Raw genomic sequence first — 18,743 nt, forward strand, 5'->3', positions numbered from 1 at the left:
GAAAAGCAGGAAGGGTATGTTTCTAGTTTATTTCACTTTGAAGTCTCTTAAATGTTGTAAGTTGGTGGTAAAATGTTTTTACTATGTGATGAAACCTTATCCTGAGAATCTTAGCAATTTGAGAACACAAAGAAAAAGTGAGGTATACATTCATATGTAATTTTTGTTGACATTTTTCTGAGCTTTGACTTTTTCCTTTAAATGTACATGTTTCTGACACAGCCTGCATCTTGTATTGTTAGGTCAAACTACTAAATGATTCATACCATATGTATTTGAAGTACTTGAAATCAACTGGCTAACATAGCATGCATAGGATGGCTGGTCATGGAAACAATGTACAATGAGCATCTTTGTGTCTGTTTCCAGGGGAAATTACCACTCAGTGGCCTGACTGCCAACAAATGTGAAGACATAGAGAAATATCCTAATGGGTTTGAGATTTCAGGTCATTTGACTGAGGATATATTAAAACAGAGTGATGGTTGCATGAGAGTACATAGATATTTATATGATATGTGTGTGTGTGTGTGTGGTTCATGCAGGTGCATGTGCCTCTGTGTGTGTGGTGCTGTGTGTGTGTTTGTGTGTGCACATGCTTGTGGTGTATTTGCTTTTGTGGAAGCGGAAGGGGGAAAAGGGTTTTGTGTGGGAGGATAAGGCTTGGGATGCCAAGACATTGAAAAACAAAGAAGAAATCGTATCCTATGTATTATTCTTGACCCTTTACCATATTGAGTGTTTGATATTTTTTATTATATATTTCATATGTTCCCCAGAATAATGTAGGGTCAGTTTTGCATATTTGTGCTACTTTATTAATGATACCTTAAATATATTTTTTTAACGTTTAGGTTTTTCATTAACTCTTGTGTTTTGGTGTACCTAGGGCCTATGATTGAGAAGATGACTGTGACATGTGGGACCAAGATGGAAGTAGCAGCATGGCTGGATGTACTGAGATGTACATCAAGACAACCTGTCAATCCGGTGTCTGTCAAGCCACAGAGTTTGCAGGTGAGGTCCTCTTGCTTCATGCTTAAGAGGCCAACCAGAGAACCTAGTCAATCATAACTATTTAATGTAAGGCAGAGTCATACATGGAATACGAAAATGTATTTCCAAATTAATATAAACCTTCAAATTTGTATCGCTATGCTGACACGATCTGTTTCTCTGAAGAGTCATTTTTGTCAAAATATTATAAAAAAAAGTTGGAATGAGCCTACACAGTGGATGCTAGAGAGGGCTATGATGGTTCAGTCAGGGAAACTGTAAAGATGGCAAAGATATAAAGACCAGCAGCATGACAGCCCAAGAAGTTTCCGCCAGGTGAATAACACTCATTGTCTCCCCTGCTTATTGATTTGTGCTGCTGATCTCCTTTCTGCCATTTGGTTTTTATTGTTTTTCTTATGTGCCTCATCATTTCCCTTCAGATCTCTTCATCCCAGCCCAGCATCAGCACGATCTCACAGGCTAAGACTGCTCAAATCTCGCACACTCTGGCATTGCCACCAAACCCCAGACCCACCTCTGTATGGTCTCTCACTTGCTTGAGGCCAGCACCGCCTCTCCGTCCCTCGCTGATGTGCAGGGATGATGTTATGAAGAGTCCCCGCACCAATCGAAAGTCAACACAAAGGAGAAAACCTGGTTAGTTGATCATTTTATGCATTGATGTAAAATTCTCAATAGGTGAAAGTCAAATTAAGGAGACTTATTTGTTTTTCAAAAAAAAAAAGTTTTGAAGGTTGCAACTAAAGCAATTTATTTCCCATAAAAATCATACATAAATGATATTTTTTTTATCTAGGAGGTGAAAGAGCACCAGGTAAACTGTTAAATATTTCTTCTCTCTATTTTTCTCTCTCTTGTCCCCTCTGTTTTTTGAGTTAACATATTGTCAGTTGAGCATTCATGCTGCAATGGTGTTAGACTAATGCATTGAGTACATTTTGCTGTACTCAGCACAAGATGTACTCTTTTCTTTGTTCTGGAAGAGTTGAATTTAATTTCTGAAAACTAGTCATTTTTTAGTCACACATTTCACCATTTGGTGCGATAGGGAAAGTAAAATGTTTATGCTGTTTTGCTAATCATGCTAATATTGTTCTGCTATTTCTGTCCATTTCTTTTGTGAAAATGGTAGAGAAAGGCATTGTGAATTGGGTGGTGGTAATAGAGCTTTCAGAAAATATCTTAAGTTCAAGAATTTATTTCTTGTTAAAACTTTATGGAGTGTCATATGAGAGTGTGAATGCTCATAAGAAGCTGAGAAAGAGAGAGATTGTGTGGTTTGTGTCTTACTTGTAGTTTCCTATAATAGTTTGGTAATGCAGGTTTTGGCACTCTTTATGATGTCTTTTTGATCATATGCAGTGCGAACTTACTCTGGGGATGAAAGCGACTGGCAGCGCAGTGGGTTTCTAAATAACATCTGTGTTGTTTTGAGAATGCTTATTGTTTATCTCCCGTCCATGCCTGACATTTTCCGTTGAACGTTGATTTATGGTTCACTGAGTGCTGTTTGCAGTATCATTTGTAGTAGTGATGTTGATGGCTTAGTTTTAGTTGCAAGTGATTCTGAAAAAACCCTACAATGTCCATATTGCAAAGTTTCTTGATTGTCTTTCCACACAAGACAAATGAAACGTAGGAGGGTGGTAGTGGTGGTGGGATAGGATCTGTAAGTCTTAGATAAGTCCTTGGTGGGAGTGTTCACATAAGAATGTTTAATTTAATGGGGAAATATTTTAATCTTTTTGGTTACGTTGTTTTTTTCAGTATTAAAATGCTAAAATTATTATTGGACAAATGAAAACCCCATGATTTGCAGTTTTTCTTGTTTACAGAAATGTTAAAATGGTGCCTAATTAAGATCTCTTAAAAGCATGCGTTCTTGATATTATGATGTCTGAATGTTACACCTGACCTGCTTTGATGTTGAGAAAAGGATTTTGTTTTATGGCATGAGTGTTCTGCACCCATTTGTCATTACTGTACTGTTTCTACCATTCATCTTGTCAAAATTGAGCTCCTCGCCTTTGTATCTTTTTTCTTTTCAGCATGAGTGTTCAGCACTCTTTTGAAATGAGTGTTTGCCACCCATAACACTCCCCGCCCCCCCAAAAAATACAAAGCAAACAAACAAACCAAAAAAAAAAAAAAAAGTCAGTCTTCTGAAAGTATCTTTCATGTGAGCTGTTTGTTGTGCAGTCTTGCGGCTTATTGTTGTTGGTTGTGCAAGATTCTGGTCAAAGTGTGAAACTGAGTTTTTTCATTGCTCCCCACTACATGTCACTCCTTCCTCACAAACAAAACAGAGCAAACTTAGACTCCTTTGCTAAAGTCGCTATTCATGCTGCTCTTTAGTTTCTTTTAGTCTATTACTTGATTTAATAAAATCTTAAATTTGTTGCACTAAATGTGATTCCAGGAAAAATTCAAAGTCCCTCCATTTTTCTTAAATGTCCAGAGGATATTCCTATTTTGTGGTCAGATGCATCTTTGTATCTGCTTATTATTAAATAAAGCATTCATAAACTTTTATGTCATGCGCATGTTCATATACCTTGATGTTCAGGATTTTTCTCTTAAAAAAATTAAAGACAGAATTGATGTTACATTAATTTCTCATCCCCAACCTTCCTGAGAAAAAGTGTTTAGGAGCAATTTTTAAAATGTATTGGATTCTTGTGAGAGTTTGTGTCTTTGGCACCCATTTGTATGTAGTCTGCGATGGAGTAATGCAGGATAAAAGAGGAGATAATAGAGGAGAAAAATGTAATTCTTATTTAGCGTGAAAGATAGTTGTCAAAAAAAAAAGGAATCAAAATTTTCAATGACATGAAGCATATTTGTTTGCCATAGTGTATTTCATCATCATGCCTTTGTTTAAAGTTGGTAAACAAAAGTTTTCTCACAACATAAAAACTTCTCTTAAAGTTTTTCCAAGAATTTATTAAATCATTTGTAAAGTTTTTTCAATATTTAAAGATATGTACAGGTTATATATTTTGTATATTAAATTGACATAATTTTAAAATGTTACTGAAATGTGCAACTTATCTGTTAATACATTGACCATACGTATATTTTTTTTCCCTGAAGTTAATGCTTCCTATGTGAAATATGAAATATGTGAGTGGGTGTTTGACAACATGTCATTTATTGACATGATAATGAGTCGTTAGTTCAGCAATCTGACATATCTTTGTGACTGTGTTGTTTTCAGTGACTTACAACGAAGATGCTTTCATCTTGCAAGTTATAGAGGCCTATTGCAACAGTGCCAAGACAAGACACACCGTCAATTCATGTGAGTATTTGTCTGGCATTAATTATACTTGAAATTTCACCCTCCCATTACCTCTAGCACATTTATCCTTACAATTTCTCATTACCAAATGAAATTTAAATTTTGATAGAGTTTTTTCCCATTCCATCAGTAAGTTTTATTTTTGGCAGAAATCCATTTCACTTTCTCATGTCATTTCATTTTTCATATCAGAGCAAAGTTTCATTGCTGGCTTCTCCTTTATATTGCAAATTCTAGCTTTCAGTGGCTTTACTTGTGGATTTCCTTGGCACTCATTCTGGTTCTGGTTTTCTTTTTAATGATTTTTTTTGTTTTTGTTTGCTTGGTGTGCACTTCACGCTTTACAAGTAGGAGAGGATTTTTATGAATATGTATAGGTCTTGAAAACATTGAAAGACCTTGGCCCTTTTAATCTTTCAGTCCATTTACATGGGTCTTTACTTACAGAAGGTAGTACAGAGGAAGGATGGGAGAGAAAATGTGTGTGTGTGTGCGCGCACACGCGCTTGCTTTTATGTGCGTGCATATTCTAAAGAAAGTTTGCAAAAAAGCATTTTTAATCATCTGGTAGTAAAGTTGGTTTTATTTTTCATTTTGTATTTAGTGTATAAGATGTGCAACACAAACTGTTTTTCAGTATTAGCAAGGAATCAGGGATTCATGTTAAGCTGACTGAAGATCATTATGAAAAAAAATGTTAATATATACGTATCTACATGTGTGTGCAGGTGAGGGTAGGGGTTGACCGATGTATGAAGATGTATTTGTATACATGTATATATATGTGCACGGCTGAGGGTAGGAGATGTATGAGGATGTATGCATGTACATTCTGGGTGGGTACAGGGACTGTTATGCATACATGTGTACAAATGTATGTACTTTGCAGGCTGAGTATTTAAAATGATAATCTATCAGAAAGGATGTACATACTTCCACTTACGTTTACACACAAGCACTCCCAATAATCCTTGCTCACTTGCATGCACAGGAGCACGTGAGCGCGTGCACACACACACACAAAAGAGGTTTGCTTTAAAGTTTAATAGTTTTCTATTCTTACATTGTCACTTGCAGTATTTGTTTTGCATGTACATTAATTAAACAAAATCTTTCATTGAATTCCATTTGTGGATGGGAGGGGGAAGGAGTTGTGAATTTTCAATGGTGCTTTGCAGTGTAGTCTCCCTACCCCCTCATGATGCATCTTTGTGATGGATTTGGTCCTCTATGCTGTGTGCTCACTGAGCAAGCTGTGCCTTCATCATTCTCAGCGTTGTAGTTCTTCCCCTTTTATTTCTGGAAGGGGTGAGCATCAAGTGTAGGCTGAGAGGGGCTGTAAACATGTTAATAGTGAAGTGTAATAGAGAGGTGTAGCAGGAGTACAAAGGGCATTGGTGAAGGGACCGCTTCTTTTCTGCATTTATGCAAGCATCTCGGATTCTGTAGTCAGGATTATTGTGGTATTTGAATGTTTACTGTACCCACAGTGCTCTTCCTGGAGATCATTCCTGCAGTAGTTGCATTCCACTCGCATCGTGTAGCAAGCAAATAGAAGAGATGGGCCCCCATTTTTTTGAAAATTATACAATCAGGTTTTAAATCATGTTTGCTTTTAGTTGAGGTTTGAAATATATTTTTATCCACACCCATGTTTTAGGTAAGATAATGGTGGAACCCAGAAAAAAGGCAAAAGGAGAAAAAGGTAGGCGTTGCACGAAGTTTAGGAGTTTGCAGATGTAACAATTTTGATGACTGCTCGCTGCTGTTACTGCCTAGAACATAGTTTCTAATTGATAGACTGTTTTCCTGTTGCCTAGGATTTTGCACGTACCAGCATGGAAGAGTGTTCGCATTAGTTTCATCATAATATGTATTGTTTTATTACGTATAAGGTATTTAGTTCACCTGTTTGTTTGAGAGAACTTTTGAAAGACCAGCACAAAAGGCATTGCAATTATTTCATTATTAAGATGTCCATTCTTAGTGGCTTTTCCTTGTAGGAGGTATTAAAAATAATCAGATCTATGTTTGATAAACTCACTGACAGATATACAAAGTACAGCTATGAGCGTGGCAAAAAACAACAACAAAAAACAAACAATTTGTTCTGTTTTTTCCTACCATGACCATAAAAGTCTTTAGCTCTGTATCATTTCATGTTATCAAAATCAGCTGTTCCATTAGTTACTAGAGATAGGATTATTCCGTTCTGATTTCTGATGAAATAAAAAGCCCAGAGTGTAAATAAATAGGTAGTTGATGGTTCTGTGCCTTTCAAACAAAATCAGCATTCAGAATCTGCATCTAAATCTGATTTCTCTCCAGGGAGGTCATAGCAGACTCTAATCGCAAGAAAGGCTGAATTACATTTTGATGAAAATAAAAGGAATTCTGTTACTGTTGAAGCCTGGGGAGTTTTGATAGCAAACTAGTTCAAGACACATTTTTATTTTGCCTTTGGTTTGAGTGACTTTGTGCTTTTAAAATTTATTTATTTATCTTTGATGGTGTATATTTTGTCTGCATGGAACAACTATCAGAAACCAGCAATTTCTTTTTTATGTTTGATTCTGCTTGAGTGGTTATAAGAGGAATCAATTTTTTTCTATTTCCTTCAGTTTCTCAGAATCTCAAATCCAGACATTGTGGTGTTTTGTCATAACTTTTGGAAAATTTTGTTTCATATACTTTTTATGGGATTACAGATGTTTTGAGTGTTTTAGGTATGGAGCAGGACATATTATATACATTACAGCCTGTCCATATTAAAATTTTGTCGTGAAATAAGGCTAAAAATAAGCCCAGTATTTATAGTATCCGCTAGATTGTGTTTTTTGAGGATGCCTACAAGAAGTGGTGCAGTTTCCAAACTTTTAAGACAGGAACTGATCTAGTTAAATTTGTGAAAAATGTGAACTCAAGGAACTGAATGAGATGCTGGCACAGAATATAAATTTTGGAATATATTAAAAAAAAATCCTCATAGTTCAAAAGGACAATAGTTCCTATCACATTTCTAGCTCTACAACTGTGCACTTGGTGAGTGTACTGAGCTTTCATTCTTATTATTAATGTAAAGTGCTTTCATTGTAAAAGATTAATTTCAGCCACTTTATTTGGTGTGCTAATTACTAGGAAAAACAGACGACTAGATTTCCTCACAAAGTACACGAAAGCATATTTGAAATAATTAAAAAGACTGTTTGTTTTCACCTTTCTTAACTTAGCCACGTTTCATTAGTGTTGTTGAGGGAGGGACAGTGTTGGATTACTGTTCTCAGATTCGTGCATGTTGAATAAAGAATGCAATGCATCTTAGAGCATCTCAGCATATATCAGTGCATGAACAAACTGTGAGGCTATGTAATCATCTATGTTGTGGAAAAAGTTATTGTGAGGTCTACATTTGACGCATGCTCCTTGTTTACATGTTTTGCATTTTGGTTTGTTCCCCTTTCAAAATCTGACCCCTTTAAATGATTCTACTAATTTTGTACTAAAAGAAAAATCAGTATTCATTAGTGTTTTAACTTGAATTTGCCATAATACAATCAGAGATGACCTGGTGTATTGTGTTGTGAAAGATTTCTCCAACCCTTGTGCCCACAGAAAGGCTGCGTTTTCATGATGTATTTCTTCTCTCTGTGCTTGCCTACCTGCCACCTGAACTGGACCTGGATTAACCCTCTGGTTTGCAGTGGATCTCTCCAAACTCAGGCTCAGTGACAGTTCAAATTCAGGTTCTGATGGAACAGGTTATAATGAACTGGGCTCCCCAGAACTGGAGGACTACCCATTTCTCCAGGGACGTCCAGTTATGGGCCCTTTCTGCTGTGCCACGTTTCCACTAGCTCGTGGCTTGGCACGTACAATTAAGAGATTGTGAAATGCAAAAGACCAAAAAACTTTCTGTTTTTCAGATTAAGTGGAAAGGTCACAGATACTTGCATTTGACCAAAAAAAAAAAAAGAAAAAAAGAAAACAAAGAAAAAGACAATGGAAGGTGTAGCAGGGTTTGTTGTTTGTTATAAACAATACAAGCAGGAGTATGCCTGCCTGTTAGATTAACTTTGTGTGCACCCTGCTTTCACATATCTGCAGCAAGGTAGGCATGTAAGATAACTGAGGATGTCTGCCAGACGCAGTCAATATGCAAATGCAGAATGTATTAATTTTGACATATCTTAGTGTTGCTTGTAGACATAAAGACCTCATTTTCCAGAAAAAAGATACCAGACATTTGTATCCAGTTTCCCATTTGTAGAAACTGAAAAACTTGCTTGAAGATCAGGTAAGAAAAATACACAATTGTGGTGTCTCTTTTTGAAGCAGAAGTGTCTGGGCAGACTGTTAATCTTGCTCTGATAATATTTGCACATATCGCTGTTGCCTGTCAGATTTAATGCTGATTGACAGGTCTGACAGTTTTGGCATCCTCACACTTGGGAAACATATTTATAATTTTGCCATTGCATTTTAAAACTGCTTCCTTTTTCTCTTTACCATTTTTTTCTTTATCATAACCATTACTACTACCACATGATTATCGTCTTCTTTTTTACTTTTGTCCTCTCTTCTCTTCTTCTTTAGTATGTGATGAAAAACCTAGAGGTTTTAACAGTTTATTTAAAGAGGGTTAACCCTCTGCCTTGTATGTGTATTGAAAATTTCTAATAATTTTTTTGAAAGGCAGTTTTAAGAGTTCTGTGAATGTGGTGGTGTGCATTTGTGTGCTCATACCAGGGCATGTGTGTTCATACTTGGGCATATGTGCCCCATGCTGAAATCACCACCATACTGCAGTCTGTTTTAACTTGTCATTGCTTGAGCAGCTTGTATACAACACAACAACCACAGGCTGTATCGGTTCACTCCAACATAGCATTACTAGCTTCACTTTCATTCAGACATGAACATGGTCATACTTTTCTCTCATAAAAAAGAAAAAAGAAATTTCAGTGCTGTTTTGCCTCCTCTTTAATGTTCTGCTGAAAGTGCGGGACCACTGATGTGGGCCACAAACGGGGCAGCTTCAGTACAGTGTGTACTCGACCACAGCATTATAACTACATGTAGTTCTGGGATAAGTATGCGGGCATAAACTTAAATTTGTAATGGACTGCTGACTTGGGTCATGGGATCCAGCAAGCTCCAACACTGGTGTGAGGGACCAACCACATCCATGTTAGTTCGATGAAATTTTAGTTGTAAATACTTACCATCTTAAAATTATATAAAAGTTTGTTAAAGTCAAAATGTGTTTAACCCTAAAGTTTGATGTAAAATAGATTTACTGTTGCACACACCTACAGGCAAGTCTGCAGCCTCTTGCCCAGCACATCACCTGTTTGGGACAGCTGAGCAGAGTTTAAGAGAGAGTGAAGGGGTATACTGCATCTCCAGTAAATATCCATGTGTCTGGGTGTGAGAAATTCTTGATGATGAGCACCAATTGCTGCAATTTTTCAAGCAGCCCCAGTACTGCACAAGGCCTGGACAGTGTTTATTCAGGAACATACTAGCTTTGATTAATACCAACTGATGAGAGGTTATGCTGTTCAGTTAGTACTGGTCATTGGAGGGTTGGGGAGAACAACTGGATCGTAGCAGCTGACAAAGTTCACTATGAACACAATAATTAGCAACAACTCCAGTTGCTGGATTCCTACAAGGGCCCTAAAAGTTTGTAACTGAATTTTGTTTTTTAACATATGGTAGATCATAGACATTTTCCTTTTTTGGGGGGGTTAGGTGGAAAGGGTGTAAATTGTTCACTTTTTTGAGTAAAAATTTAAGCAAAATGTTTTTCTTTTTAGCAGCTTGACGTAACGCCTAAGCAGATTAACAGTAAATAACATTTTGGGTTAAGAATTGTTTCACGTATATTACTTGGATGGCCAGTTTTACATCCCCAGTTTATCTTGTAGACCAGCATGGAGGACAAGCACAGAGTATTATTTATCTGTCCAGTTGAATAAATGCTGTAAATGAGCAGAGAGGTATTGTTTTCCTGAGTGTAGGAGCATCAGCTTTGCATAGTTTATAATATGCAGTCCAGAACATAAAATAAAAAAGGAAGTCCCCACCCCACTTTTTTTTTTTTTAAATTGAATGACTATCCATGAATTTTTGTGTGTTAATAAATATATAATGGACTAAAACCACTAAACATAGAGAAGAACTATGGATAAATGCAGAAATAAATACTTTCATTCACTTGAATGCATGAATATGTCAATATGACAGGGTAAAGCAGATGATTATAAATCCACTATTTATGTTATTGGAAGTAATAGGGATAAAAATACCCCCCCCCCTCCAAAAGAAAAAAAAGAAATTGATTGTACATGTTTTTATGTAGCGTTGTGTTGTTAGATGAAAGCAGAACCTAAGGAGAAGGGGAGATCTGTTCACTCCGAGGTTTGGTGTATTGCTCACTTGTCATTTTATTGACGAAAAGACTTGATAAAGCTACAAAGCTGTCAGAGTGAAAAGAATAAAATCTCCAGTTGTAAATTGTAACAGATTTGTATAGTGTTGCCCACACACACACAAACATATATACACATGCACTCTCATTCTCTCCCACTTCCACCTACCCCTACCTGAATTTTGAACAATAAGTAAAGGTGAGTTTTTGTTCTGTAACACCCCCCCCCTTTTTTTTTTTACAATATGCATCGATTCATTGTTTTTTTTAAAAAAAGTAGCCCCTGTGCCAGAATTGATTTTTATGAAAGTTTTTAAAGAGCAGTATGGTTTTTGGGAAATAATAAATACAGTGTTTGAGCAAAACCTGTAAAATCCGAAAAATCTCAGGAATGGAAATTTGTATGGCGTACATTATATGATTGATGTAATACTGGTGCATATTCATTTTCTACTTTATTTAATGTACATGTACATAGCTGTTATTTCCTGTGGGGGTGTCTTTTTGATTTATAATAATATAAATTGTAGTACTGGACTTTGAACTGTAGGAGAGAAGGAAAAGGGTTGGCTTATCCTCTGTCAGTAACAGTAGTGGGTATGGTATTAATTGTTCAAAGTTGATCAGTATAAGGACCATGGCTAATTCCTGAAAGAGTTACAGAAATGTATTAACACGACTTTCAGAGAATTATTCTGAATAATTGTAAGAGTGAGAAGTGTGGGTTTTTTGGGTGTAATAGGCCAAGCCGCATTGAAAGAAGATAAATGCTGGAGTGAATGATGAGAGATGCAGCAAAGGTCCCTTAGGAGGCCATGTTGCTAGGCTAGGAAGACTACCTACTGTATGCATGTGTATGCCAGAGGGAGTGTGTGTATGTGCATGGGAAAGGGTTTATCAGTATCAAGTGTTACATATCTTTGCCACCCAAGGGCTTCTCACCCTTTGCACATGTTCGGTCAAATAATCAGAAACTGTGATCATTTTGTTGTGATTTATGTTATCTTTGAGATTAATTATTCCTTGAACTGTCTTGGGTGGCAGAAGTTTGCTTCTTGTAAACAACCTAGAAGTGTTACTTGCAAGAGTGGGTTGTGTGTTTGAGAGAGAGAGCAAAGATGAGTCTGCATACATACTTTTTTCTTTTTTTGTCAAAGATAAAATCATTAAATCATTATGTTGTAAATAGATGACTAATTGTGAGTAATGACTATTTATGTGCATAAAGCAACATTCCTGTCAGTGGCTCATATTAAAATATAAGGCCATGCACCATTGAAGTTGTAGAAGGTTCATTTCTGTCAGTTGTTTCATAAGCTGTCTTTAGGTAGGGCTATGTCAGCATACAGAATAGTGTTTCAAGTTTGACCTGCAGGCGCCAAGAATAGTTACCATAATGAATCATGAGTGTTGAAGATATGGAAGTTGTTTACAAGACTAGATTTGCCTTCCAGAGAGAGCATCTGTTATGGTTTGCCTTCATCATCTTTGTCAAGTGCTTGTTTTGTTGTACGTTAGTGGAGAGTTCCTATATGAAAAAAATGACAACATTAATAAGCTTTACAGCAGTGTTTGATTTTTCTTTGGGTTTTATTTTTTTGAGGGACTGAGAGGGGTGTAATGAAAAAGCAACAGGTTTTTAGTGCCATGTAACTGCATCAGTTTCTCTCAAGGTTTATGCATGTTCTGGAATGGGAAGACAGTCTGCTGTTTACTGTCTTGAATTTATGTTGCCCTTGTATGAAATATTTAAGCATGAAGAGTTATGTCTTTTCCGTTTCAGGAATTACAGTTGATGGACAGCTAACAACTCTTAGCAGCGTACTTAAATATACTTGAATTTTGACTCTGATCGGGGGCTTACTTTGTAGAGGAATGTTTTGAGCTGTGGGAAAACGGTGAACTTGGGTGTTCATTAGGCATGCATGAAAAATGTCAAATAGCAGGAACACCTATTAGACAAAAATGCAAATTCCAAGGGGTGTTGTTCAAAGAGTTGTACAGTATACTTAGAGTGTTGAGATGACATTGGAAATAAAGTGCAGATGGATTTAAAATGAAGAAATTGTCAGATGTTCAAGTGGAAAGTGTTCTGGACATAGATATCTTGTTATGCACTCTTTGTGTTCATCAGTATTAGCAATTACTGCTTCTGTTTCTGATTAATGAGTTGCAATGTTCATGATTTGGATAGCTGCTTCTCTCTTTCTGTAGCTTTTTCACTACTGGAACTTGTTCAGCTTCCAGTACTTGTGTGGTATGCGTAGTTGGGGGTTGAAAAAAAGATAAGACTGCATGAAGACATCCCTTTCACATTACCCCTGACCCACCAAAACAACCTCCACCTACCCCTAGCCATAAGACGACTACGACTACATTTGTATAAACTAGGGCAAGGTGGAGTTTTTAAATTTTGGATGCCTACTTTCCTTTAGATAGAAAATGACTTTATTGTGGATCCGGCTCACCACCAAAATTGTAAGAAATTTTTGCTCAGTTCTATGTTCTTGTCACAATTGGTAAGTAAGTGATGGTGTTTGAACTTTTGCATATTTGCATGTTTGGTGTGATGGCACAGTACTGACAGTGATGTGTTTGTTCCCTATAATATTCGCGTTGCTGTTGTGTGTCCCTCAGTCAGCGGTTTTGCAACATTTATGCCTGCTTATTGTTTAATCCCCATTTAACTTGCTTTATTCCTAATTTAAAATGAAAATTATAAGTAGAGATGACAGTTAAGATATTTGACTGTAAAAAGGAAGGGCTGTAATTGCGGAAGGTCTTTTAATGAGAGTTCCAGCATCCTTTGATGAAGGTAACCCCAACAAGTTTTTCTGCAATAAAATGATGATGACGCTATGTTGATTTTTCTAAAAGAGATGTGATACTTATTGGACTTTTGGTAAAAATATTTTCCTTTCGGTTGCCTCAGTGACACTATGTTGCCATCTCTCCCAAGTTTCCTGCCAATGCTTTCATGCTTGGTGTTGCTTACAGTCCTAGCGTTATTATTAATTTTTATTAAAATTGCTTTGCTGAACGATCAGAGCTACACATAGTTCCTTGCCTCCCCCTTGCCTCTAACTCTCATGTTGCATCTCATTCATAAAGTTGTAAGAATGAAGACTTGTGAACTGTAATGCTCTTGTCAGGAAAAATCACCTATCAACTCAGTCATTACATTATTATTATTTTTTTCACATTTACCATTTCATGTAAAAGAAAGAGTAATCCACAATCCAAATGCTTTGATTTTTCTAGTTGAGTGAGAAGTAGGGTGTTTCAGAATTTGTTTGGTCAAAGCCAAGGGGAGGGTTGAAACAGGATGTGCAGTAAAGTTTATCTTGTAGGAAAGTTTTCAATTAGTTTCAGGTCTGAGGATCAAATTTTCATAAGCATCAGCCCCCTCCCCCTTTAATTGGCTGTCTTAATTGCATAGTTATAAGGAAAATACTGTTTACAAAAAACAACTTTTTTAATGGGTTACAAAATTATAGATATGTGAGTTTGTATTTCTTTGTGTTCAGTTTTGGGAATAATGAGAGGTCTGGTGATTTCATGTCTTGATAATTAGTGAGAAATGGCTAATTTACTTCAGTCTTGAGCAGTAAACAGAATTTTAGGACTATTGATGCTGCTGTGTGCTGCAAATATTTACCACATTTTATTTCCTTGATTGCTCTAAAAATGAGATGCATAGATGAAAGTTGAGGAAAACCTCATGGACACCATTGTTTTAGTCAAAGGTTTGACAGTTTGGGAATAAAACAGCAAATATTCCAAACAGCATTTCATGAAATTCATAACTATAAACAAAAGCTAATGCAAAAGGATACTTCTGAAATCATTTAGTTTGTCAGAACAACATGCAAAATAGAAAAAATAAAACTAGTCAGTCCGGGTTGAGGTTTTGAGTGAAGACTCTGATCAAATGAACAGCACACAGAAGATATTTCTGTTTATTTTAATTTTTAGTTTTGTTTTTTTTAAAGACTTTAATGAGTTGGTTTGATGTTGTTTGATTTTCCTACCCTGTTAGATTTTATGTTGTTTGGTTGCTTATAGCTTCATTTTCTTTCTGTTTGTGGCACGCTTCAGCCGTTTTAAACAATCCCAACTTTATCATCGCAGAAGAGGAGAAGATTTTTGATGATTCAGAAAACCAGGAAGAAAAGTAAGTAATGATTTTTCCTGCTCATTTTTCTGTTAAAGGGACAAAAAGAATCACAAAATTTACTTTTCTGTGGTGATAAATTTGTTGCAAAAATAAAGCTCAAATGAAAGTTTTTACAGTTTCTTACATTAAAATTTTATTCACAGCTTACTGTATATACAGTTAATGTCTACTCGACTCTCTCAGCATTGTGTTAGAGACATCATAATTTAGAATGAAAACTTTTAGACTTGTTATTTTGTAGAAAATAACCCAGTTGCTCTGGATCATCAAATAAACTATTTCTTAGGTGGTTTATTTGTCAGTGCATCTGCATATGCACGCTGTGTGGTGAGAGAGGGGAAAAAAAATTTGGCAGTTAAGAATTAACTGGACACATTAGGTTTTACTTAAAATTTATGCTATTTATGTAAAGGAGTTCATGATTTGCATATGCTAATTAATACCTGATTGCAGCATTTGCAATTTGGCCTGTTTATAAAAATATTTAGGAATTGATTTACCAGATTACATATTTTAACTGCCTTCTTTTCTTTTGTCTTTTGCGTGAATATGTGTTTGCATACTCTTGCATCCTGTAACACATTAGCACATCACCTCTTTTGTATACTTAAATATTTTTGGAAGAACATGTTACCTACACGGTTAATGTGATCTTTGGTGTACAGGACACTAGTGGATACAGTATACTCTCTAAAAGATAAAGTTCGACACTTGGAGCAGGTAGGACAAGAAAATCATTTTCTGCTTTGGCCCACTTCCAACATTTCCAGATGAATTTATTGGTATATTTTTACTTAAGTTAAAATTTTATGCATACAGTGTACTATAGTGGATGTCAAACTTTTGTAAGCAGGTGACATTGAACAGTCTTAATGACATACATTGAACTGTCTTAATTTAACAACGTAGGTTCTAGTAGGGTCTACCCAGGTGAAATGGCTTTGAGAATGATTGTCGTGCTTAGTTTTAAGGAAAAAAAAAATTGTATACATTTTATTGCCTTTTGTTACATTAACAGAGAAGTTATAATAAATACGCTTCAGTGAGAGGTAATATTGTACTAATGTGAGCTTAAGAAAATTGTCTTTAACATTGACTTATAAAATTATATCCTATTGGGGCCTCAGTCATGAAGCAGAAGTAACGTTATCTCAGTGCCCTGTAGTTGGAAACAGGAGCAAACTCAAGTCTGTGGAATATCTAGAAATCCCTGTCTTACATGTGGTCCACAGCTACAGTTACAAAGGGCTTGCTAGGACTGAAGGTGTTGAGCAGAGGCAGACCTTGAAGAGATAAAACCTCTGGTTTACAAGGGTTTCTGATGTTTAGAAGCAAATCTTCCTGAGAAAATTGCGAAACTGTTCCACAGCATCATATAACAAATGGCATAACATTCTGATAACAACAGTAGAAAAAAAGTAGTTGTTTCTCTTTTTTGTAGGAACAGAAATGTCTGCGCCATGACCTCGAAGAAGAGCGCCAGGCCAGACTGCGCCTCGAGAACACTCTCAGAAACTTCAGCCTCCCAGTTGCCTCCCTTAAACTGTCAGCCACAGCAGCTGCTGCCAGTCCCATGGGGCTTGCTGTTGATCGTGATATCACACCTCCTACCTGACATCCACCCCGGCCTCTGCGCCCAGCCATTGGCTCCTGTGGACTATCTGGTCATTTAACTAATTGAAAGAACCACCATAAACTGTTCACTTTTATAGGTTTTCTTAAGCAGAGTTTTCAGTAATTCATTTCTTAGTCTTGCATGCACCATCAGCTTTTCAGGTTTAGTGGATTTCCTTTCCATCTCTACAAATTTGTTTCTAATTTTTTTATATCTTGTTTTAGTGCATTTTTGTCTAGATTAGATTTTGTTTCTTCTTCAGTTTTATCATTTGTGCTTTGTCTTCTTTTCAAGGTCCTCTGTGCATAGGATACCTATTTTCGTGAACACAAGCACAAATGAAGTGTAATTTGGTGGTAAACTCAAAACAGGATTCATTTTATCATAAGGGGACCACTGGGGACAACCTTGGTGTGGAGGCTAAACTTTGTAAATAAAAATCAAGTCATTAACTTTTGGGTTAATGAAAACCATGAACAAGATTTGAAGAGAACAAAGCCAAATGTGGATTTGAAGAGACTTTTTGGTTTTGGCATTTTATCTTCCTGTTCTGACCAAATGGGAGAGACAGCTGACTGGAAAAACATTGTTGCAGTTTTCAAATTATCTTGGAACACATCTCTACAGCAGAATTGACTATGTAAGTGGCAGGGACAGATGACTTGCACTTAAGTTACTGTCCAGTATAAAGACTTTAAAATAGAGGAGTGATTTCACTCTTTCTGGAGCTGGCCCTTTCAGAAAAGGGGCATTGTTTGCATAAACTTGTTTTACTACTTTAGATGCTTTGTTACAAGTGGAGCTTTCTTGATTGCTCTGTTTTGGCATGTATTCCCTGTTAAAGGGTGTCAGCCGGCACTGTTTTGGCCTTACGCTAGTCTGAAAGACAGTTTTGCAGATACTTTAGCACATTCTTCCCCAGTTCTCTGGAACATTTACAGTTGCATATAGCCTGCCCTCTCAGGGAGGCATGTTTTGTGTGGATTACAAATAATAAGCTCAATCATTTAAATTGTTTAAACCCAGTGTTGTTTCAAAAAGCTTATTCATTCAACAACTGTAAAAGAGAAGAACTTTTTTTTAAATGTTTGCATTTTCAATCGTCTCTAACCTGCCAGTTTGTATTTTCATAAGAGAAAGCAATAGTAAGTTATTGATTGTGGCTTTTTGATTGAGCCAGAACACTGTCAATCAATTTAATGATTGTAAAAATTTTCATTAAATTGTAGCACACAACACACCATCATGTTGCATGGCATTTACACACAGATCAGCATGTGAAGGTGGCATGCAGTTTTTCCATGCCTGAGCAATGATCCACAAATCTAGACATCTACCCACCAAAATCTTCACAAGATGAAATTTTCCGTACTCTGCGATATCACCTGTTCAATTTATGCATCATTTTCTATAAGTTTTGGGGAAGAATGAAAGTTTTGTTGGAGATATTCTTGTCTTTTTTTATGAGAAGTGAGAAGTTGATCTGTGAGCAATATAGTTATCAGTCTGGCCTGTAACACATGGGCCAAGTTATTATGTTTATGTATCACCATGGTCCATGTGTCACCATGGTCCGCATTAAAAACTCCACCTGAAGGACATGCAAAGCCTACTGAACAGTCTGCATCAACAGTGGCGTTGGGAAGGAATGAACAACTATGTAGGAAGCAGTCTTTCCAAATCAATCCTGTTCCACAATGAGGTTGCTTAAAAAAAACAACAAACAAACCCAAACCTCATTCTCATTCAGGCATTTCCTTATTTAGATCCCAATCCCTAATAAATGAGAGACCCCTACAGCTAATCCTTCCTCCTCTCACCGGCACTGGCTGAACACCTGTTCACAGATGAAACATTTATCCCAGGACCTTTCTGTCCGTTGACAAAACTTTACCAATAGAGCACTCCATTGCCCCATTGGAAAGCTGGCACTGATGACACAGATGCCAAAACAAACTTGCCGGATGCTTATAGGTAATATTAAATATTGATTTGCCCATCGTCTAACAAATCGGTGAATTGTCTGTTTTCCAAAATTAAGAAAATCATGTAAAAATCCATTTGCTATGAATATAAATTTGTAATAGATAAAAGAAAAATGATGAAAATAGGTAAAAAAATTGTAATGCCTTCATCTTTTCTTTGCTCAAGGAAGTGTATTTGAGAATGCACCTGTTGAACTTTACATCTTCACTGA

General features: G+C 36.4%; 1 protein-coding gene across 16 annotated transcripts in view; it reads left to right on the forward strand.

Moving 5' to 3' along the window:
* Positions 1–18,263, forward strand: part of LOC112555924 (rho guanine nucleotide exchange factor 7-like) — a 39,201-nt gene extending 20,938 nt beyond the window's left edge. The window contains exons 12-21 of one of the 16 annotated variants that reach the window (XM_025224516.1): positions 370–448; positions 890–1,017; positions 1,440–1,656; positions 1,817–1,834; positions 2,383–2,421; positions 4,238–4,321; positions 5,982–6,026; positions 14,853–14,928; positions 15,597–15,651; positions 16,373–18,263. In XM_025224516.1, coding sequence (XP_025080301.1) covers positions 370–448; positions 890–1,017; positions 1,440–1,656; positions 1,817–1,834; positions 2,383–2,421; positions 4,238–4,321; positions 5,982–6,026; positions 14,853–14,928; positions 15,597–15,651; positions 16,373–16,546 — 915 coding nt within the window. In that variant the 3' untranslated portion in view covers positions 16,547–18,263. Of the gene's footprint in view, positions 1–369; positions 449–889; positions 1,018–1,439; positions 1,657–1,816; positions 1,835–2,382; positions 2,422–4,237; positions 4,322–5,981; positions 6,027–8,022; positions 12,812–14,852; positions 14,929–15,596; positions 15,652–16,372 lie in introns of those variants that run through there. The other 15 variants (XM_025224519.1, XM_025224518.1, XM_025224517.1 and 12 more) reach the window with 15 other exon arrangements.
* Positions 18,264–18,743: the final 480 nt, after the last annotated feature.

Source organism: Pomacea canaliculata, linkage group LG14 (assembly GCF_003073045.1).
Source record: "Pomacea canaliculata isolate SZHN2017 linkage group LG14, ASM307304v1, whole genome shotgun sequence".
Lineage (NCBI taxonomy): Eukaryota > Metazoa > Mollusca > Gastropoda > Architaenioglossa > Ampullariidae > Pomacea > Pomacea canaliculata.